The 23,528-nt window shown below is 51.2% G+C and overlaps 1 protein-coding gene across 2 annotated transcripts in view; it reads left to right on the top strand.

Annotated features, from left to right (window-relative positions):
* Nucleotides 1-23,528, top strand: part of ZNF423 (zinc finger protein 423) — a 329,134-nt gene that overhangs the window by 89,348 nt on the left and 216,258 nt on the right. For both annotated transcript variants that reach the window (XM_067717900.1, XM_067717901.1), the window contains exon 3: nucleotides 17,572-17,772. In XM_067717900.1, the coding sequence (XP_067574001.1) occupies nucleotides 17,572-17,772 (201 nt within the window). The remainder of the gene's footprint in view (nucleotides 1-17,571; nucleotides 17,773-23,528) is intronic.

Below are 23,528 nucleotides of genomic sequence, written 5' to 3'. Positions count from 1 at the left end.
GGGGCCTGCTTCCCAGAAACATCCAGCTCACTTCCCCCACCTGGGCTCCTCCAAGGACAGAAGAATGAGGAGCTTCCTGGAAACCCTCCTGGCTTAGCCCCTGGAGGGTTGGAATGACTTGGGTCCTGTGCTTAGCTGTTAGTGACGAAACCCAGGAAGCATCCCAATTTCATGACTAGGAGGGGAAAAACCTCCTTTGCTATTTGGTGAAGAGAGGAAAGGAAGCCGCCAACTGAGAATTCCCAGAGTGGGAGTTTCCTAAACTTTCCCTGGGATCATTGGGTGTGAGAAAGAGGCCCTGACTCCACTCCTGCTGGGCAGGAGTTTGATGGTGAGTGTGCATGGGTGTGCACACGTGTGAGTGATGCCCAGAGACGGGGCTCAAGGGCCACTCAGGGTCACAGGCTGAGGGCATCCTTCCTTTCAAGGTCGGCTGCCCAAACTCTCCACCACACGCCATCTGTCCTCTGCACAGATGCAGCAGGCAATGGTGGGCCAGGATGGTGTGGAGAGAGGAGGGCTGAGCACTGGGGAGCAGACCTGGCTCTGTGCATCAGTGCTGGTGCACGGAGCAAGTTCTTTTTCTTGGGAGTCATCGTCAGCCTTCTGGTCTAGTGTGGTGACTGAGAAATTGTGTTAGAGAATCGTTACTATTTCAATTCTATTTTAAAGACATTAGGACAGCACCTAGGAGCAGGGATACGGAGGCTTGTTAAATACAGATTTCTGGGCCTCATATTTAGAGAAGGGCTGCTGGTATGACATCTGCATTTTAACAGGATCCCAACCCCAGGTGATGCTGACCCAAGTGGCCCTTTGACCCTCATCTCCAGAAACCCTGTTTTTAACCCAGGACTCCAGGGTGAACCCATTTTCAGAGCAAGGAAACTTTTTCTGAGATAGAACAAGCCCACCTCTCCCAAGTTTGTTACTGGGACCTGTTTATATTTAACTAGGTGTTGGGAACCGTGAGGTTTCCCTCTAGAGGAAGCTGTAAAGGCAGACTCTAAGGGGAATTCCCTGGCAGTCCAGTGGTTAGGTCTCGGTGCTTTCACTGCCAGGGCCTGGGTTCGATCCCTGGTCGGGGAACTAAGATCCTGCAGGCTGTTAAGATCCTGTTTGACCTGTGGCATGGTCAGATTGAAAAAAAAAAAAAAAGGTAGACGCTAAGAAGTGATCCCCGAAAGAGACGATCTCGGCACAAAGTGTAAAAAGGTTACAGGGGGGCGTGCAGCTCAGGATCCCACTCATAAGATGACTGCTGCGTGTGTCCGGAAATGCGAGATCTTATTCATCGAAGTGGTCACAGCACAAACCTCTGGGAGTGAGATTTCAGGTGATTTTTACAATATATTTTCTTTAGACTTTTCTGTGTGTTACTAATCACAGTTATCTTTGCAATCAGAAATAATAGTAAAGCCTCATTTTTGTGGGAAAGAAACTCAGAAATACAGAAACAGTTCCAGGCAGAAAGCTAGGTGAGACCAATGGCTGGCCTGATACAGGCCTGGCATCAGCCCCAAGGGCAGGAAGGGTGGATTCCTATTGGAAATATGGGCAGAGCCCCCAGCTTGGGCATTTCTGAGCTGGCCTCAGTCTTTCCTGCAGCCACCTGGGGTCCCTGTGCCCTTCTTAGCTGGGATCTCCCATGGGACCTCACTCCCTGGGCTCCATGCCTTTGCTGGGTCTTGGTGCTAATGATTGCCCTTCTGGGGTGGCACCTTGGCTTGAGAAGAAGGTGACACTCCACCTGCCTCATCTTTTTATTTAATGTGGCGGAGATGGGATGGCACTACCCGGACCCTATGGAAACTTGGTGTTCTCCAAGTGGGAAGGCTGCAGGCTGTGGTCACGGCCATCTTTGCGGTGGCCTAGACTTCTGTGTTCACGTCTTTCTGCACTAGAGGAGTGAACCCAGAGGAACCGTGACCTGGCAGCCCGGGAAACACCTCTGTGCTCAGAAGGGGCACTGGCCTCTTGGAGATTGGAATCCCTGCTCCACCATCCTCTAGCTCTGTGACCTTGCCCTCTCTGGATCTCCATTTCCTTATCTGTAATTGAGGCTGCTAAGAGTCTCTGCCTCATAAACTAGACGTCACAGTGGGTCCCTGACAACATGGCTGCTTTTCCTCCTCTCCCTGCACAGAAAGGGAGCTTTGCTGGAAAGATTTCCAGAAACTGTTTCGGACTTTGACCCTGCCCATATCTCACCTGTAGCAAGTGATCGTCTGACGTGGCCCGGTGTGATTTCTTAGCAACCGGCTCCTTTTGGTCGGCCCAGCCATCAGACGCTCTCCAGCAGAGAAAGTCTGAGTAATTTTTTCCATTCGATGTGCAGTCATGGGAGGGGAGGCAGGGATGTGTTTTAGGCAGTACCTGGCTCCTCCTTAAATTAGACTGTTTTCCATTCTTATCTCCCCAAAGGTGGTTTTCCAGACTCAGCCATGACTCACAATCTCAGCCTGCCCACGGGAGGGTCAGAAAATTGGTGAGAAGTCAGAGTTGGAGCATTGATTTTCCTTTTTTTTTTAAAGACACGAAGGTGGAAAATCAGCATTTGCTTGCAAATGACTACCTTGTGGTACAGCAAAGGGATCCTGTCCAAGAGGGTCTGTTCTAAGGAATGGATGTGTATGACTTTAATTCATCTCAGTCTATATTCATCTATCCATCCATTCATTCAGTACATAGTTATTGTGTACCCACTCTGTGCCAGGCTCTGTTCTAATTGCTGGGGATTCCACAGCGAATGAAACAGACAAGTTCCTGCCCTAGTAGAACCAAAATAAACCAACCATTTATTTTCTCAAGCCAGAAACTCCCCTCCCTCCTCTGCTCCCCCCTCTCCGCCCCTGTCACACTGGATGAAGGGGGAGGAGCACAGGGCTGAGGTAGGATCCATGGACCTGAGGACTAGCCCTGGCTCTGCCACTAACGGACCACATGGCCTTGGAACAATACCTTGAGTCTTAAATTCTGAAAAAGCTGTCCTTTCTCTGGAGGCTTCTCCACCTAAAATTCTGTGCTTCCTTGTGATTCCCCAATTCATTCACCATCCCTCCTTTTTTTTTTTTTTGTGGCACGCGGGCCTCTCACTGTTGTGGCCTCTCCCGTTGTGGAGCACAGGCTCCGGACGCGCAGGCCATGGCTCACGGGCCCAGCCGCTCCGCGGCATGTGGGATCCTCCCAGACCAGGACACGAACCCGTGTCCCCTGCATTGGCAGGCGGACTCTCAACCACTGCGCCACCAGGGAAGCCCAACCATCCCTCCTTTTAAACATTTTTAGTGGCTCAGCAATAGTTTTTTCTATCATGGAATATTTCAGATACATAAAAGAGAATAATGACCACCCAAGACGTACCCTTCAGCATAAGGAACAGAGCTCCGTTCACCCAGCAGCGCTCCCAATCATCTTTCTCTCCCTCCCCCCAGGGCCTGGCATTTATCATTTCCATGTATGTCTGTCTTCTTGAAATACATATGAATGGTATATCAATACTATTGGTATACATGTTTTAGACTTTCTATAAGTGTTGTCGTATTTTATCATATTACCATAGTTTATCTTTGGCAACTTGCTTTTTCTCTCTATCTCTGTTATGTTTGGAAGATTAACCCTTGTTGATATGTGTAGCTCTGTTTTATTGCTGCGTGGTGTCTATTCTCTGAATGTACCACAGTTTGTCCATCTTCCATTCATGGAAATGTAGACGTGGTCTGTTTTTGTTTGTTTGTTTGTTTTTGGCTATTACACATAATTCTGGGGTGGATATTCTCACAGTGAATTCTCAGGCACAGGAGTTTTCTAGCAGATAAACCTTGATGTGAAATGACTGGGTCAAAGGGCGTGGCTCAAACACCCTTTGCCCCCTCTCTCCATCTGTCAGCTCTGCTCACCCCACCATCACTTTAGGTAACTTCTCTCCCAGTGGTTCCAGAAAATGCCTTGGCTTGTGTCTCAGTAGCCCCACTTGGGTCACATGTCCATCCTTGGTTGTCCAGGCCTGGGTCATGGGCCCATCCTTGGAGCTTGGAGGTGGGGCCTGTCCCAAGTGAGCCTCAGAGTGGGGGATGGGGAGGGCTGGCCCCGCGAAAGATCAGGGTACTATAGCCGGGGGCGGGACAGCTAACTGTGGGCACTGCCCAGGGTAGCTGGGCCGCATGCTCTTAGGGGAAAGTAGCTCTTGTGCCTTTTGCCCCGAGGTTTCTTGGAAAGCACCTGTCTCTTTGGCAACAACAGTGGCCGAGCAGATTAAAGAAGCCTAGGTTTGTGTTTCACACTTTGACTTCTGAGCACAGCTCAGGGCAGTGATCTTCAGTGTGTCCTTTTTAGAGATGGGAAAACTGAGGCTCGAGGGGTCTCAGCAATTCCCGAGGTGTCTGTGGGACCCAGTGAACTGGGAAGATACTCTGTCCTTACCCCCGTGCTTTCTCCCCACACTCAGAGGCCAGGTGGCTCCTTTACTGGCTCCAGAATCAGTCCTGCCATTTCATAGGTGGGAGAACTAGGCCCCGAGCAGGAGGGGGCTAAGGCGGCAGCTTCTTTGTGTCTAGTCACTCTGTTAACAACCTCAACACAATGTCGATGCAGGATGTTGTTACAGAGGGGGAAACTGAGGCTCAGAGAGCAGAGGCAACTGGACTGGCCAAGAGTGGGGGATAAAGCTCAGACAACAATGAAGGCATCTCCTTGGTCCCCCTCCAATGCTGCGTCCACGTGCCCTCATTTCAGGGTACTTTTCCACCCCAGAGGGAGCTGGCATCACCGCCCAGACCCCAGTTGTACCTTCAACGGGCCGAAGAGGTAGTCTCCATCCCCTCAGCTGCATCCCCGTGGGCACCCCACAGAGAGTCCTTTCTTGCCTTTGATGTAAATTCTTGCGCCTTCCTGATAATATTCTGGGCTCTTCTTAACGCGCGGGGGTCAGCTGTGAGGCATCTTCGCAATTTATAATTCTTGAGAATTCTGTTTGGTGACATGAGTTAGCATTTAACAGACACCCTGCCACCTCCTCTCTCCCTATTGTGACAAGCTCCTGGCAGAATCCTTTTGAGACTCGGGGTAATTGCACCACGCTGGGTATGGGAGGACCACGTTGCGCTTGAGTGCGTCTCAAAAACGTCTCCACAATAGACAGTCAGGTACGCGTTTGCTTGGCTTCAAGGCAATGATTTAAACTTAATTTGACCCTTGATGAGGGAGCCCAAGCTTCTGGTCGGACACAGCCTTTCAGTGTGGGCTTGCCTGCCATGCCTTCAATGGTTACACAAATAATTCCTTCATAACAAGTGCCTTTCAGAGGATGTCTGCTGCTGACAGCTAATATAGAATTATTGCCCCTGAATGCATTTCTGTAATTACTTCCCAGAGATCTGTCTTTGTGTTAGAAGACATTTCACACTTTAGTAACATAAGTGTTTTGGGAGAGTACGAGCAATAATTATGAATAGTCTTTCCGTGAAAATAAACCTAAAAAAATTATAAAAGCTAATGCTAAAATTGGTTAGATTCAGGGAGGAATTTCATTTGAATTTGATTCATGTATATTTATACCAAGTATAATAACCCTTCTTATATGGAAACTTTTTTTTTTTTTAAACAAAACAGCAGTAATGATACAGAGATCCCGCTTTCTAATTTTTGAGCAATACTGAAATGGCAAACTGATTAAAAGTGACAGGTTGCTTGAGACCGAATAAAGAAGCGTAATCGTGGAGCTCTGATAGGAGACATTTGTGGTAATGGAAAATGAAATGATTCATAGTGTGATCAATAAAAAATTAGCAGCATTTAATAAAAGGTTTCTGCTTCATGTTGATTAAAGAACAACGCGAGCAGTTTGAAATCCGAGTTAAGTGACGGTTTGAGGATGAGCAGGGGGTGGTGATGGGGTGTGGGTGTGCGTGCGCATATAGATCACGCGGATACTGGCCATCCGAGGTGGCCACCGGGCCCCTGGAGTGGGTCTGGAAGTTTCCTTTGCGCTGCCCACTTGACCTTTGATCTGTGGTTAATCCTTTCCAGGTCTGCCCTCCTCCTAGGCTCCAAGCAGGCCTTGCTCTGATTGGCGGGTGTGGGTCCGGCCCACTCCCCACTTAAATCCACCCCCGCGGAGGGGGCTCCCGCCTGAGCGAAGGCTGTGTTTTCCCCGAGGCCCCTCAAGTGTGCTGGATGGGCCCTTGGCTTTGTCCTGTCAGCTGCCCACGGGTCCAGGTTTCTGGAGACTTCCGGAATGCCCCACAGCGCACTTGCGGGACTGGGCACCCGCCTGGGGGCTGGAGGGAAGTCAGCAGCAGGCGGGGAGGCCTCAGTCAGCGCAGGAGGTGAAGCGGTAGGGAGGGGAAGCGTCCTTGCAGGGGGCGGGGCCTCCGCCCGCGCGCCGTGGGGTCCGGGGGGGAGCGGCTTTGGGAAGCTGTCAGTGCCCTCTGGCTTCCGCCTCAGCGGCAGCAAGGCGGCAAAGCCACACCATCAGACACGTTGCCTTTCCTCCGGGCGCCACTTCAGTGTTCCCCGGGACGCGCCGCACACCGGGCCGGCTGTCTCCACGCCCGGCAGCCGGCTAATTTCTAAAGGCTCTACACAGCCTCTCCGCTGTGGCTGCAGGGAGTGGGGCTTCTGGCCTTGCAGGCCCTCGCGGGGCTGGACCGGAGACCCTGGTCTGGAGGATCGGTGGGGGGCAGCTGGCCTCTGGGTTACAGCAGCAGCTCCTCAGGACCAAGGGCAGGGAGTCCTTTACATTCCTGGAGTCCTGGGGCAGCGGGCAGGACCAGGGGCCTGTTCCTGGCTTTGTTCCCAATGTCTCGACTTTCCCCAGAGACGTGCAGAGCCATGGCTGGACGTTCAAATGCTAGGGTAGGGCCCTTTCAGACTGCTTGGTTCGCATCCATTTATCGAGCACCTTTTGTGTGCCAGGCCTTATGGTGGGGGCCGAGTGCGTTGGGGGGGTCAGATGAGCAAAATTGATGCTGACCCTGCCTGCCTGGAGCCGCTCACTGGCATGGGGACAGTGGGAGTTCTGCAAAGAGAAGGACCATGACTGCTGTGGTAAGAGCAGGAAAGCGGGGTGCCCAGTGAGCACCCAGAGTGCGTGTGGGGGGCTGACCCTGTTGGGGTGAAGGTTCATTGAGCTGAGCCCTGGACGGTGAGGAGGAGTTGTCTGGGTGGACTTTTGCCCACTTCCTGCTTTCACAGTGGAACTCCATCTGTAAAGCACTGCTCAGTGGGACCCCAGCATCTACAGCAGACAGAGTGGGGCTTCCTTGGTGGGGAGGTAACCCTCGGCTTTCTGCCCTCGGGCCTGCCCCTGGCACAGCGAAGAGTCACTAAGGTGCCCTTCTTTAAAAATTGCTGCTCCACAGCCTTCATTTACAGATGGAGCCACTGAGGCCAGAGAGGACGGGACCTGCCGGGATCCCCGAGCTACCTCCGTGTGGCCTGAGGGCTCTGGGCTCCAACCGCACCGCTTGTATTTGCCTTTGACCTTGAGGCACTCTTGCTCAGCCTGGCCACCCGTCCTGTCTTTGGGGTGCGCATCTGTCCCCGGTTCCACCATCCTCCTCCATGGAGCTCCTCTTTCTGCCATGGCTGCTGGGGGTGATTTGCACCCCAGCATCCGCACCTTGAGTTCTGCTCCTGGACTGGGAGCAATTAGGAGCGCCAGACCATGGCTCTGGCCACAAATTAGCTGGATTTATCGAGCTCCCCATGCTGCCCCGCGTCCTGTCCCCCCTCCCCTGCCTAGGTCTGGCCTGCTTCTCCATCTCCTCCTTCCCAGCGGCCGTCGGAGACAAAACATGACAGCGAGGAGAGGGCAGAGTGGTCATAGCCTCAGGAGGTCACGAGGCGGTAACAGTGTACAATTTTCATGGTTCCAGGGTGGCTTTGTCCGACTGTGCTTCATTACTGCATGTGGCGAGATCAGTTTTATTAAGATTGTGAGGCTCAGAGGAGTGATACTGTTAAAGACCAGCTAGAAAAATATAATTTTTTTCCTTTTTGGTGAGGGTGTTTGTGATTGCTTTTTCTCCCCTTCCTGCTCTAATCCTCCCACTTTCCCTCCCTCCCATCTACCGTCTTTTCTTTCCTCTCCTTCCTTACCCATCATAGTTGGGAGCCGGGGGCGGGGCGGGGGGTGGAAGCTGCCATCTCTCTCTGCCTTTGTGGCTTGAGCTCAGCACCTCAACATCCCCTGGGAGGGGAGAGTCATGCATTCGTTCAGCAGGTACTTGCCCATAAAGGGCAAGGTGCTTGTGACCAGCGTTAGCCTCAGCAGGGTAAGCAGCTATGCTTTGTCCTGTGGGGCATCTACGTCACTTAGAGCAGTGGCTGGCGCATAGTAGGTGCTCAGAAAAATGTTTGTTGATTGACCAAAGAGGTGGAGGATTTGTGTCTGATACGGCTTCAGCTTTGGGGGAGCTTACTGCCCACCACAGCCTGGGTGGCAGAGACCTGGGGCAAGGCCACCTGGATGAGAGCTCCCATAGGGAGCTTCTCCAACCTGAACGTGAGGAAGTGATATCTTCCTCATTTTCTAGGCAAGGAAACTGAGGCTTAGACGTGCAAGCAACCAAAGTCACACAGGAGGGAACCTGAACCCGGTTCTAAATCTCCAAAGAACCGACACTTTCATCATTGTACAGCTAAACTCCCTGTCTGACCCAAGGGGGCCCAGTGGCTTTTGCTGGGTGTGCCCCATGGTAAAGATGCCCCAGGCCACATCCAAGCCCGCCAAGGCCGATGGTTTCACTCATGCCGTGTTTCTTAAGATTTGAAGTTAACACTTAAACATCCAGAGATTTCACATAAAAATATGGATTTCCTTCATTAAAAAAACAAAACAAAACATCTAATGTTTGTACTGGGCCTTGCTTTTCTGTATGGTAACTATGTAGAGATTTGAGCAGGGACCACCCCCTTGGGTGGGTGTACATCTTCCCCCCAGGCTCCTCCAGTCCATTCTACTCATTTGTGTCAGGGTGGGGGCCTTGGAGTTGTGAGCTTTGGTCCACTCATGATCTGAGTGACAGAGTGAGCTGTCTGAGCTCTCTGAGCTTCAGTTTTGCCCTCCGTATAATAAGCCTAATGTTGTATCTCCCTTATTGGGCCATGGGTCACCGGGGGAAGGCTGCAAATGAATTGGAAGATCTGATCTGAGAAAAGTGATTACCATCACACTGCTAACCATTTTGGCCTCGGGTTCTAGAATTCCTGACAACTAAAGAGACATTCTCTGGAAAGTTCTTGTTTTCCTGGTTAACCACTGGCCCGTGGAAAGGGGGTCCCTGTTCCCAGTCTTGTATCATCGGCCAGGAAGGAGCATCCCAGCAAGGCTCGTGTGATGCAGCCCGAGGTCAGGTTCAGTGTCTGGTTGACCGTGGCTTTGAAATTCCATCCACGGAGCCGTCCACGCTGACAGGGGAGCAATAGGCGCTCCCCCCACCCCCCAAGACAGCATGTGGAAGTTGCTTCCTTATTTAAGTGGAACTTGGACAGCAAATTATGTGTTAAAATATTTGCCTACAGCTCTGCTGCCAAGGGGACCCTTTAGGCTGAGTGTTAAATGTTACCCTGCTGCCTGCACGGCACATATCTTAAACCTGAAGATAAATAGTGGCTGCCTTGTGGAATTTGGGGCCAGCAGCGGATGCACAAGCAGAGTGTCTAATTGGGGTTGGCAGGCTCCTTGCCCAGACCCGGCCCAGTCCCTCTCTTTCTCCATCCCACCAGTCCAGGTGTGTGTGAGAAAGTGTTCATGGAGACGTGTCCTTCTCTACAAGCAGGGCCAAAACGCCAAGGTGAGGTTCAGCCAGGGGTTTGACCTCGTGCCCAGGTTCCGAAAGTGCTTCCTCCACGCTGGCCCTCGGGAAACGTGCTGCTGGTGATACTGTGTGTAGGACACATACGGGCTGTTAGGATGGAGCACGTGTTCTCTATTCAAGCAAAATGTTGCTCCAGGATAAACACTTTGCAAGTGGTAGACACCTGCCTGGACTGTGAATTCTGTTGGGAGGTCCCCCACCGCCGCCCCGCAACTACGTACAGGGGGAGAGCACAGGGCAAGTGGGCTTGTGAGTTGTAAACACACCCGCATCGTCTGCACCCGGGACAGACCCCCGGCAGGGGTCACGCTGTTTCCTGGAGGAGGTGGGCTTGTCACTTACTCAAGGTCACACAGGGAGGGAAGGGGGAGCCTGAACTTGAGGCCAGGAATTTCCTCTCCTGATGCAGTGGATCCTTTTGTCTGTATGGACATTTTTGTGCCTTTCAGGGGGCATGTGCCCTGACATTCTCCATCCTCAGGAGCCTGTGAGGCCTCCTGCCAGAACCTCTCGTGCAGTACGATGTCTCCACCCGCGTGTCTGAGCCATGATGCAGCCTGTGTTGGTTTGAATGATGATAGCAAAATAAGACAGTAACCGTAGCTACTGTTTTCTCAGGCTCATTGTGGGCCAGGTATCAGGCTTTGTATATACTACCTCATTAAAATAATTTAACTTCATTAAAATTTTTCTCAGAGAGGGTAAGTGACTTATCCAAGGTCTCCCAGCTGTTAAGTGACAGCATGTGGATCTGAACCCAGACTGGCTGGCTCCAAAGTCTGGAATTCTTTTCATGACCATCTCTCTGTAGGGACAGCTTGGTTCCATCAGCCCCACTGAACTCCTCTACACTTGTGCTCCCGGTGCCCCCTGTTCAGTTGGGTTCTCTCGTCAAGCCCTGTACGTGCCTAGAATTCACTGTCTGGTGGTTCTGATTTCTGCGGAGGTGGCTGGTACGGTCTCCTATCCAGGTCTGATTGCGGGAAAAGATGGGGAGACCGTCCCAGGACTTGCTGGCCTCCAGGACTGATTCTCCCGCTTCCCACTGTCACCTGGCACCAGTCCTGCCCTTCACACCTCTCCCTGTCCTTCCCCTGCACCCTTGTCTTGCACTTTTGCCCACATCCTCCTCTGCCCGCCTGCCCCTGCTCCAGCCTCCTCTGGGCTCCTTGAAACCCTGCAGGGCTCCTGGCTTACCCGTATCTGTGTGTAGCTGTGGGCACAATTCTTCTCGCATTGATGGCCAGCCATAGAGGAGCCTCACCTCCACCTTGTGAGGCAGGAGAGGGTGGTGTCCATCACGATTAAGCTTCTTGACACATAGGGAATCGGCCTCAGGTGGGAGAATTGACATAGGGTCACTCGTGGGGCGAGGGAGGGGTGTCCTAGAGCTAAGACTGGAACCCGGTCCCCTGAGTAACCCGGCCCAGGCCGCAGGCACTTACCACCTATACCTCCCTTGGGGCATTCATTTCTTCACTGGGCAGTCATTCATCCACCCCATGTTGATTAAGCATCTTTTCTGTGCCAGGCCTTGTGTGGCTTTGAGGCCACCAAGATGAAAGAGACCGGGGAGCGCCCTGTATGTTGTAACAAATACATGTGTGTTATGCCTGGCACACAGTAGGCGCTCAATCAATATTTGTAGGGTGAACGAAGGAGAGAATGGATGAAGGTGTGTGATTGTAGCCTCTGGGATGTCTCACACCTCTCACACTCTGCCCTTGTTTTCTCTTTCTCGGGCGTGTAGGGGTTGCTCCTGGCTTTCTGCCTCCGTTGGGAAGGCACTCAGCCATAGGGCCCCAGAGGCGGGACCCCCAGTGGTCCCTGGCTGGTTCTCAGGGTGCCCAGGGCCCCCTGATGGCGGGGTGATCCCCACAGTCCTTCCCAGGAAGGAGAAGAGGCAGCCTTCTCTCTGAGGTTCTTTCTGACTTGCGTGCTGGCCGGGGACTGGGGCTAGAGGGGAGAGACCCTCCCTCGCCGGTGTTCTCAGGCTGAACCTCTGTCAGCTGGCCCTGGGGAGCCGTGAGGCCCCGACAGCCCTGACTCATGAGCTCAAGAAGCCTGGCGGAGAAGGTAAGAAGTGTCCTGTTCCCAGACCTGGCAGCCTGTGGGCAGCCTGGCCCCCCGGGGTCTCTCCCCTTTCCCTTTTTTCTGGCCGTGGACTCAGCCAGCTGTCCCCTGCTCAGCGCTTTCACAGGCATTCCCTTTTTGCCCTCCCGCGTGGTGGTTAAGAGTCAGGATCTGTGGTCAGAAGAGCTGGGTTCGAACCCACGCTCTGCCCTTCCCAGTGTGTGTGATTTGTGTGTGGTCCTGAGCCTTGGTTTCCCCCTCTGCAAAGGGGAGGTATCAATTGTATCTCCCTCATAGGCTTACTGTGATGATGGGATGGGAGGATGTGAAGGTAGAAGGGTACCCACGTTGACAGCATCACTCAGGGTGCAGGTGGCCTGGGGTGGGGAAATTAACTGTTTTCTAATGATAAGCAATAAAGGCTGAGTGTTTTGTTACTGTCTCTCTTTGCTCACAGAAAGTTCCCCAAGCCCATATCTTGGGCTCAGGGACTGTGGCATATGGAGGTGTGGTGTAGTGGGATCAACCGGTGTAGGTGTTCCCTCTTCCTCCTGATTTGAAGAAGAAGTTGGCGGGACAGACTGGCCCCATCATATGTTAGGTTGAACCATTTGAGATTGCCAATTTTGGGCTTTTTTGACCTACAAAGATGGCAACTTCATATGGTTCAACCTAATACTTATCACACAATAAACAGCACTGTAAGCACTTCCCCTCCACCTACCTGTGTTGATATTCAGAGTCTTGTTTCTTTGAAACCAATTAATTCATACATTCACCATTCACTGAGCACTTAACGTGTGTCTGTACCAGGGGCTGGGGAAGACAGTACCAAGCCAAACCAACCACAGCTCCTGCCCTCATGGAGCTTATGGGGTGTGTTGCAGCGGTCTATTGCTGTGTAGCAAACCACCCCCAAACTCAATGACCTAAAGCAACAATTATTAGTTTGCACACTTCTGTGGGCTGACTGGACTCAGTTGGTGGTCTCACTTAGCATTTCTTGTAGAGTTTCAGTCACATGCCAGTTGGGGCTGCTGCCTTCTGAAGGCTTGTCTGGGTTGGATGTCCGAGATGCTGCACTCCCGTGCCTGGTAGCGGGCGCTGGCAGCGGGAGCTCAGCTGGGGCTGTCGACTGGAGCACTTACAATCTCTCCATGTGGCCTGGGCTTCTTATAGTAGGGCAGCTGGGTTCTCAGGGGTCATGTCCCAAGAGACCAAGAGACAAGGGGGAAGCTGCATTCTAGTTTCTGTTACATTCTAGCGTTCGAGGGAGTCACCAAGGCCAGCCAGGCCAGAGGGGAATTGTGGAGGCGACTCAGATCCCTCTTCTTGATGGGTGAGGGCAAGGTCTCCCTCCACAATAGCACATGGGATGGGAGGGGTTGTTGCTGCCGTCCTGGGCAAATGTGGCTGCCACCAGAAGGCAGAGAGTAAAAAATCAGCCTATAAAAGTGTAAGTGAACTTTGTGCCAAGTGCTCTGACAGCGAAGGGAAGGGAACTATGGGGAAGAAATGATGGGGACCTGTGTGACCTTGGTGCTCAGGCCCACGGGGAACAGTTACGGCAGACCTGGAGTGTGAAGAAGCCCTTGGCTAAACAAACTTGAAGCTCAGGGGATTGAACAAAGGTCTGTGGGACTGTGGAGATAGGTGGGAAGTCAGAGAGGTCAGCAGAGCCCTTGCTGGACTTTGGGGGCTGCAGCCAAGCCCCTGCAGATGGCCTTGGAGGGTTGGCAGATTCCTTGACACTCAACTCACTTTTCCATTGAAGCTCCGCTGTGGGGAGACCGTGTAGCAGAGTGGTTAGAGTCAGGAACAACTGTGTCTGCAACCTGCCACTATGGCCTTGCTTAAGCATCGTCACCTCACAGAGCCCCGGTTTCCTCACCCCTAAAATGGGGCTATGATGGTGCTCAGCTCATAGGGCTGCCTGGCGGGCTGGGCTCAGAAGGCACCTGGCATGCAACTAGTGCTCAGTAAATGCTAGCGGCTCTTGGTGGAGCCCTGGGCAAAAGGATGGGGGTGTGCACACTGGAAAACAACTAGGCTGTGAGTTGTCCCGGGTGGAGGGTGAGGCCGGGCGGGCTGGGAGCTTTGTTAATGGACGGAGAGGCTGGCATTTACGGTGCCGATTCTGTTTCCTGTCCCGTGCTCGTGGCCCTGGGGGAGAGGGCCCTATTCGAAATTGTTTACTTTGGGCCTTCCCTGGGTGGGGCCGGAGGGAAAGGCACCAGCGGTCCGTTTTCGGGACATCCTTCCCAGCCCCGGTGGAAAAGAAATGAGCTCTGCTGACTTTGCCTTGTGGGCCCGGGTGGTTGGAGGGACCTGGGGGTCCACTGTAGTTCAGGCCCAGCAGGTCACCACGTTGGAAACATGAGGCAGCACTTGGGATGGGGGCTCAGGCAGGGCTGGTGGTGGCCGCTGGGCTCTGTGTCCTCTGTGCTTGCTCAGCGAGGACCCTTGAGGGACCTGGAGGCTGGCTGAGGGCAGGACGTGGGCCAGCAGGGTCACCCCCGATGAGCCAGGGCCGGGTCAAGGTGCTCTCACTAGGGCCCCGGGGGCTCACTGAGCAGCTGCTCAGGGTGGGCCTGGGAAAGAGGAGATCCAGAGGGTGCTCCAGGGGGGCCTGGCGCCCTCGGCTCTGTCCTCAGGGCTCCCACCTTCCGGCCTTGGGAGCCTGGGGAAGGGCACGCAGCTCCACATCAGAACTTGTAGGTTCAATCCCTTGTGTGGCTTTGGGTGGCCTCTCAGAGCCACAGTTTTCTCATCTGTAAATGGAGAAATAACACCATGTACTCTTTTTTCCGATTTAAGGATCAGAGACTGGGGGGCATAAGAGTGCCTTACAGAGCAGAGCCTTGAGCTGGTGGAGCGCTTCCTGCTCTAGAGGTCCTGATTCTGATGACGCAGCAGAGGGGCCCCCGGGGACTGGAGCTTCAGGGACGTCCTGCTCCCTAAGACTCCTTCGGCCCACGTGACCCCTGGGACCTCGGGCGATGAGGTCCCCACGTCACCCGCCCCTCCCCCCTCCCACCCCTTTCTGTGCAGCCACCTTGCCTTCCCATTAGGAGACAGCGGCAGGGGAGGTGACAGTTTCTTAAAACAGATTTATACTCTTGGATGACTTTATGGGTTTTTGCCTTATAAAAACCCAAGAGTTGACATTCTGATTTATCTACTCCTGAGTCAACAGGATGTACCAGATTTAAAGAGATCAAATGCATTGTACTGTTTGTGGTTCCAGTTGTGGATTAGATGAGCTATTGTGGAAAATGCTGCCAAGTAAATATGGCAAAACAACAACAACAACAACAAGGGGATAATTTAAATATGTCTATTAAACGATGTGTTAAGTAAAGTGGCACAGGCGTGGTGCCGAGCATAACTTATTACCTGGAGAGCTGGTGTAGTAGAGAAAGTGGGAATTATGGTTCTTTCTCCCCCGCTTCAGAACATTTTTTTTTATTATTATTATTAAGGGAAGAGACTGTAAAGTAGGAATTTCAGAGACGGGCGCTTGCCCGTGTAACCATGGTTGTATGATGACTTATAATATTGAAGGCTCCAAATGATAGTTCTCATTTCTTCGCTTTCTCTTTCTTGCTGTCACCACAGCAGCAGATCAGATTTCCTGAGATAAATATGCTGCCTGACTTTTAATGGGATTTCTGTATTGCCGGGAGTTGGCATGTTCTGATGATAAAAGAATCTAAAAATTGTACATCCCTTAATTGGTAAGCAGAGAGATGTTTTGATGGGCCACAAATGGAAACATTGATTTTTACTGCCTCTGTGCAGTTCCAAGTGGCGTGTCATGCCACGTTCGCCGCCACGGAAGGCGGCAGCTGGCTCTCCAATGAGCTGATTTGTGTTTGTAGGTTGCTGCTGTCGGGTGCTTGGAGGTGCATGTTCTGTGCAGACGGGAGAAACAGAGCCCTTATAACATTATCTATTTCTGAATAGAAATATTTATAGGACTGTGGCTTCGACCTCGAATGAAATGCATTCTTTGCTTCATTTCTCTTTCTTGCTTTGGCGACCAGTCCTTGGGGGTTTAAAGGTTGTGTGCTGAAGCCTTTTCCTGTAACTGTGATGTTATGGGTGACACACACACACACAAACACACACACACGTGCATACACACACCTTTGCATATGCGTATATGTTTGCATCAATATCTTTACACAAAATAGAGATTTCTCTCTTTAGTTTAAATAAATGCTAGTTTCTGCACAGATAGATCTGTTTTCCAGGACAGACTGTGGGAAGAGACAACAGGCACTTTGATTTTCCAGTCCAAGTCTCTGTATTTTTTTTTTTTTTTTTGCGGTATGCGGGCCTCTCACTGTTGTGGCCTCTCCCGTTGCGGAGCACAGGCTCTGGACGCGCAGGCTCAGCGGCCATGGCTCACGGGCCTAGCCGCTCCATGGCATGTGGGATCTTCCCGGACCGGGGCACGAACCCGTGTCCCCTGCGTCGGCAGGCGAACTCTCAACCACTGCACCACAGGGAATACCCGAGTCTCTGTATTTTAATGGGCAAGTTTAATCCACTGACATTTATTGGGATTACTGATATATTTTGTATGTAATATTTACCATGCATTTTTTGCACTTTGGTTTACAAGTTTTTGTTGGGTCCTATTAATCGCTCAGATTGAGGCTGTTCTCCATTTCCCCCAGCTGTGCAGGGAAGTGCACTAGGCAGGAGTCAGGATGTTGAGGTGAACATGTGTGTAGGGTGCTGGGGATGTTGCATCCTTCTGTCTGGAGGCCAGGTGCCTTACCTATGAAAGGGGAATAACAAAGCTGTCCCTCTTTGCGGGCAGGGGGTGGAACCGTAAGATAGCTTGAGCCCCCGTTTAGCTCTAGGATGTGTGAGACTGTGAAATGGGGCTACGTGTGTGTATTTGTGCTTTGTAAACGCACAGAACGCTATGCAAATGCAAAGCATCGTTATCGTAATCATTAACTCACTTTTCTGTACAGTTCAACAGCTGGTCTGCGCAGTGCTAAACACAGAATTGGTATTTTATTTTAAAGAAGTTGGTCAAATGATTCCAAGCCTGGTTCTCACTGTCTAGGCTGATACCGGGGCACAAGTGAGCGCTCAGGGGCATTTTAAACAGCAATTTGACTATCCGTGGTCCTGCAAACACACGTGCTTCCTTGATTCCAGAATCAGGACATCTTTGCAAAGAACTGAGCCAACATCTCCACATTGGGAGGCATGTTATGTGGAAGGTGAGCCTGGCTAAGAGATCTCCCAGCTCTAAACTTCAAGGCTTTGGGGGAAACTAAAAGTTCAGGTGCATTAGGAACAACTGATGGAAACTCTAGAGAAATGTGTGAGAGAGCTGGGTTTTTTAGGAGACAAAATGCTAAGGTATTTTCACCTCCCTGATGGGTCATGACCCCCAGCATCCAAGCACAGAGGGAAGATGACAGGACATCCCTCTAGAAGATTTGCACCAAGAATTAAATAATCTAGCTGAGAATTATGACACCACATGCTACAAAAACCCCCGTATTTTAGTATACTGAGAGGTGTCAAGAAGAATGGACCCTGGGAGGTAGAGTAATTAAATGTATCTTCGTAAATGCAGGGTGATTCTTTTAAAATCCTTTCCCCAGACCCCGTCAGCTGACATGGACTGTATTCTTCCTGTTGGCAGGAGGCCTAGAAGGAGAGCCAGAGTGTGATCGAAAAACCAGCCGTGTGCTGGAAGACAGGAACAGCGTGACAAGTCAAGAGGAGAGAAATGAGGACGATGAAGACATGGAGGATGAGTCAATTTACACCTGCGATCACTGTCAGCAGGACTTCGAGTCTCTGGCAGACCTGACGGACCACCGGGCCCACCGCTGTCCTGGAGGTAATGCTAAATAGCACCGGGATTCTGACAGGTGGTTATATGGATAATTGGACATAGCAACAGCTTGAAGCCTCAAGTGAGATTAAAGAATTAATAATGTAATTTTACAGTTAATGTCATTTTATTGTGGTGTCTTGGGTACCCTTTTAAATAAAATTAAAAATGAAAGCAACAGCTTTCCAGCAGGCAGGAGTTAGGCGGAGGTGCCCTGTCCTTGCTCCCCCAAACTGCATTCCATAGTATGTGGGCCATAAATGGGTGGGTCTGCACCCCGGATTTCTGGAAGGCCTTTTGGAAACCCAGCAATTAAGAGGTCATTAGTGCAAAGTTAAGCAGCTTAAGTGTGGAAAGCTGCATGAAGGAGTGAGCTCTGAAGCAGGGCTTGTGATGGGATGGGGAGAATTTCAAAGGCCAAGAAGTACCCCTACAGAAAGGGACTCAGTTCCACCTCCTCACTTGGCCTTCTGCTTCTCTGGGTAGGAGAAGGGTGGCTGGGAGCAGTTTCTGACTATAGCAGTTTGACTATAGCCCTGTGTTCTATTTACCAGCTGCCTCAGAGAAGGTGGGCAAGGCCACAGTATATAGGAGCGATTTAAGGCTTGACGAGTTGAGTGTGTCTGTGTGTCTGGGATACGTGCGATGTGGGGGGTAGGGGAATGGAGGCATGCATATTCCCGGGAGTATGGCAGCCATGCAATAGGGATAGGGGTTGACGTGTTTCCAGGCTCTGAGCAGGGAGTCCAGAGCATTTGTGTGCCTTAAACAGCTATCCTGAGACATCTCCGTCTATTGTGATTGTTGATGAAACCCTTTGGATGCCGGTTTGTGGGAAGAGGACCTAAAATCTCAGACCAATATTCCAAGGAGGACCCGACCCCTGTTTTGCAGGGGGAATGTGCTGGTAGGAGATAGGTTGGGACTCAAAGTCTTGCTTCCCCTGCCTTTCATGCCATCTTGGAAGATTGAAAGCCAAGTGTTTTGGAACTTTGCTATGACTTTTCCTCTAGTGTCATCTGTACCCGCACAGCCCTGGGTAGACCAAGTGTTCATTCTCGCCCTCTAGAGGGAATAGATATCAAACACAATAGACCCGGCAGCACTCCAAGTTTTGAACTTTTTGGGGCTCAGCAAACCAAACCACAGTCATTTGGAATTTGTGATATTTCAATCATTGGCAGAGGCAACGGCCAACTTATAAGCTTAGAATCAGAATTAGAAGGGACTTATAGGGTTGGCTTTTCCAGTCCTCTTATTTGCTGGGGGGAAATACTGAGGCTTTGAGAGAGAAAGGTGACTGCTTAACCAAGGTCACATAGCAATTTGGTGACAGAGCCAGGACCTCCTCAGGACCCTGGGCTATGGACTCTCATTCTTGGACCTGAGAAAACAATAGATGCTAGCGTAGCTCTTGATTTAGCCAAGAACTGAGGTGAAATCTTAAGTATAAAAGAGTGAAATATTGTCACTTACTTTAAAAACAATCAGTTAATTGATCTTCTAATTGAAAGCTATTCTCTTCATATTCTATGTGAAAGAATACACTGTTCTCATCTAGTTGTTAAAGCAGGGCCCCTCAGGACCACTGCTAAGTGATGCTTTGTAGAGTTTCTGCAGCTCTTGGAGTGAGGTCCTACCCCTGGCACTACTTAGGCTGTTCCTTCCTCCAGTTTTTCAGAATCAAGGAGATTCTCATGTCTCTTACCACACTTTTGAGAATGGTGGTATTTCTAGGTGGAGAAGGGAAAATGTGAGACTTTAGGGCTATAAATGGGGGTCTGTATTGGAAATTATAAATGGTAGCTAATTATTCTTCAGTCCTGGGCAGGACTCTCTTCCCAGTGGTGGTCTCTTCACTCCATAGCCTCAGACTTTGGCTGAAATCATGGCAGCCCCATTTGCAGGGTCTCAAGCCATCTTTATTGATGCTGCTGGTATCCACCGATTCCCCTGCCTGTTTCCTGACAGGACCCCACTAACAACCTCCACTGGTACATGGGAACCAGGAATATCCCCAAGCCCTGGAGCATTGGATGGGAGTCAGAGATTCCTTGAAAGAGTACAGGAAACGACCTCGTCTAATAGCATCCCCAAGAAATTCCTTACCACCCAGTAAAGGAGTGACCCAGCGTGGGTGAGTCTCCCTAACATGGGAGAGATATGTGAGGAGCTCTTTTCCCCCAGTTCTTAGGATTACCCAGGGACAGGACACACCTTTGGGAATTGTGTGCGTATTTTCAGAACCAGTCCCTATCTGGACACTTCCACATCCTTGGATTGTGCAGTGGTGTTCAGACTGTGTTTCCAGAGGTGTCTCTGAGGCTCTTGGGGTCGGTATTGGGGCCTGTCTGATTGAGGGGCTCTGACACCCACTCCAGTCAGAGCTATCACCTGCTTTATACATTGGGCTATAGTGTAAGATCTTTAAACATTGGCTTCTACTTTAAAAGTTTGGAACTGGTACAGAAATGCAACAGCAGGCCCTCCCAGGCCAGCCTCATGGGTCTGCTGGATGCTCATCATTGATCACCCGGTCGCAGTACTAGGGATGATACAGGTGGGTGTTGCTGCCCCATGGAGCGTCACTCTGGAGGGAAAGGTGGACACTTGGCAGCCCAACAAAGACCATTTCAGACAAGGATTTCAGAGAAGGCCCTGCTCTGCTGAGGCCGGGAGGGCTCTGGGTGCTTGCAAGATGTTTCTGAGGCAACAAATGAGTCTTGTTTCAAGGGAAGGCGGGACGTCCCTGCCGTTGAGGATTTGGGCCCTGAGGGCAGTGCCACCTGTCCATTGGAATCTGGCTTTGGGTGTGAACGACACTCACGCCCCGCAGAGGGCTGCCCTCCCGGAATGTGAAGGCGGCACACCCCTCCCCAAGCAGGGCGCCCGGGAAGCCCAGCCCTTCCAGATGGTCAGCGTGTTGGGAAGAGGCTGTGTGTGTGGGGGTGGGTGTGTTTGTGGGGACCATCTCAACTGTGGTCCTTTTATTATTATTCTTTTATTGAAGTATAGTTGATTTACAATGTTGTGTTAAATACTGCTGTATAGCAAAGTGACTCAGTTATACATATACATTCTTTTTCATGTTCTTTTCCATATGGTTTATCACAGGATATTGAGTATAGTTCCCTGCGCTATACGGTTGGACCTTGTTGTTTATCCCTTCTATATACACCAGTTTGCATTTGCTAATCCCAACCTCCCAGTCCATCCCTCACCCATTCTCCTCCCTCCTGGCAACCGCCGGTCTATTCTCTATGTCCATGATTCTGTTTCTGTTTCATAGATAGGTTCATTTGTGTCATATTTCAGATTCCTCGAATGTGGTCCTTCTTTGAACTGCTCTAGCAGAGTGAGCTCCGGGCTCTTGCTGTGGCAGTTGGGGTGTGGGTGAGGACACTGCCTTGTTCCATCGGAATCTGGGAGAGTGGTGTGAGGTCTGCAGAGTTTCTGGGGTGGGGATGTGGGGATGCTCTTCATGGACGGGGAGCCTCCTGCTGGAATGACAGTGATGGTATTCATCAGGAAGCCCCCAGGTCCCCCAACCTGGAGCTGGGACTGTCTGCACTGAAGAACCCTCATTTCCAGAGGTTTCGTTGTCCCTCAGCAATAGTTGGCAGTGCTGGGTCCAGGAGGAGTTGTTGAAGTGTGGACCTGAAGAACTCAAGACAACTCTATCGAGACCTGTTCATATTTCTCTCTCTCTCTCTCCCTCTGTTTCTCTCTCTCTCGTTGTCTCTCCTTTGTGTCTGCGAGAAACCGACCTTAAATCCACAAGGTAACAGACATTGCATCTTTATGACACACAAAACGAAACAAGCAAGAACCAGTTCTGTCTGCCGATGCTCCCACCCCCAACAGCTGTGTGATTTCTCTTTGTTCCCCTCCAGCCCCTGCCCACAGGATAACAAATGCTTACATGCTTGGAGTCGCGGGCACTTAGCGTCTTCCACTTGGCATTTGTTACTGAACATTTTCTGAGTGGATTCCCTCGTTGCCACATGGTCTTCTCCATTTGGGGAGCTCTCCTGTGCAGCTTGCGTTGCTGGTACTCGGTCCACATACTATAAAAACATTAAATGTCGACTAATATGCCAGTAGATCAAGACTTTTGCAGCAGAGTAGATAAAGTCTGACTCGATGTGTGATGGGCTTGTCTGTTCCTGATGGAGAATCGTTTGTGGGCACCAAGTGGGGAGATGTTTGGTGGCCGTCTGAACCGATGATAGAAAGTCTCATTAATTTTGGTTCTACCAACTCGAATAACATCGGGAACAGGGAGTGAGCTGAAGTTTACGTTGACACAGTTTGTGCAGTGTTGGTCGAGCACCTTTGGGCCCTATAAACGGTTGCAGGGGAGGTTTTCCATCATTTTCTGGGAGCCAGGAGGATGGCAAGTGCCTTAGAAAGTATCTCTGGGAACTTGCTGGGGCACCGTGGAAGCAGACATGAGAGGTTTGATTTACCCAGGGACCGATTCCAATTTTTCATGTGCTCATTGAAGCAGGTCACCCGTGGACCTTCAGTCTGGATTCAGGTGGAATGTTTCCCTGTGTCCTGGTATAAAAACTACCTTTTGGGCTTCCCTGGTGGCGCAGTGGTTGAGAGTCCGCCTGCCGATGCAGGGGACACGGGTTCGTGCCCCGGTCCGGGAAGATCCCACGTGCCACGGAGCGGCTGGGCCTGTGAGCCATGGCTGCTGAGCCTGTACGTCCGGAGCCTGTGCTCTGCAACGGGAGGGACCACAACAGTGAGAGGCCGGCGTACCGCAAAAAAAACCCACCAAACAAAAAACTACCTTTTAAGGATACTCTGATTCATACTGAGAGCACATCGGCCCAAATTAATGAGGCTGACTGCCTGAGGACGTTTGGGTGCTGCATCTATGCCGCTATCGTGCTTTAGACCCACCTTTCCTGACTGTGTCGGGAGCAGGTGTCAGCAGGGCTGTGCCTTGTGTTGGTCTCGAAACAGCCTGGGTCCCCAGGGCTGGAGCACCGGTGGCTTTTGCAGGTACCCGGCCTCTTCGCCGAAGGCACTGCTGGCATGATTTGGGTTTCATTATAGGTGGGGAGAGGCAGATGGAGTCTCTTTAGAAACAGACTTCTCACTCTGGGCTCCAGGCACTTGCTCCACAGAATACGAATTGTCATCAGGACCAGGTAGGAGCCTTGAAGTATGCGGGGTTCCTGCCGCCCTTGGGGACTTGAAGGGGGCTGCAGTCCTGACACTCTTCATATATTGAGCACCTGTCACGTGATAGGCTCCATGGGACTCGCCCTGGAATGTGCCCCCTGCAGCCCCCCCATTGCTCTCTCTGCAGCCCCTGCCCCACTCAGTCCCCAGTGCTCACCAGATTCTGTAATTATTCCATGATCATTTTCGATGTGTTTATCACCCACGTCCCCTGCTACTATCAGGCTTCATGAAGACAAGAGTCATGTCTGTTTTGCTCCCTGTTATGTCTTAGGCCAGTGCCTGGCACACAGTGGTGCTTAATAGATGCTTGCTGAGTGAAGGAATGATCTTACCTTGTCTTTACAACATCCCAGTGGGTAGGTCCTATTTTTCTTTTTTCTTTTCTTTCTTTCCTTTTTTTTTTTTAGAATTATGGGACTTCTCTAGAAAGAGGTGACAAGCTGTTTATTTTTATTATTAAAAGAAATTTTTTGGCCACGTCACGGCATGTGGCATCTTAGTTCCCCTAGTAGGGATCGAACCCATGCTCTCTGCAGTGGAAGTGCGGAGTTCCAACCACT

The sequence above is a fragment of the Pseudorca crassidens genome, chromosome 20 (assembly GCF_039906515.1).
Source record: "Pseudorca crassidens isolate mPseCra1 chromosome 20, mPseCra1.hap1, whole genome shotgun sequence".
Classification (NCBI taxonomy): domain Eukaryota; kingdom Metazoa; phylum Chordata; class Mammalia; order Artiodactyla; family Delphinidae; genus Pseudorca; species Pseudorca crassidens.
Note: the sequence above shows the minus strand (reverse complement) of the source record. Positions and strands in the feature narration are given on the sequence as shown.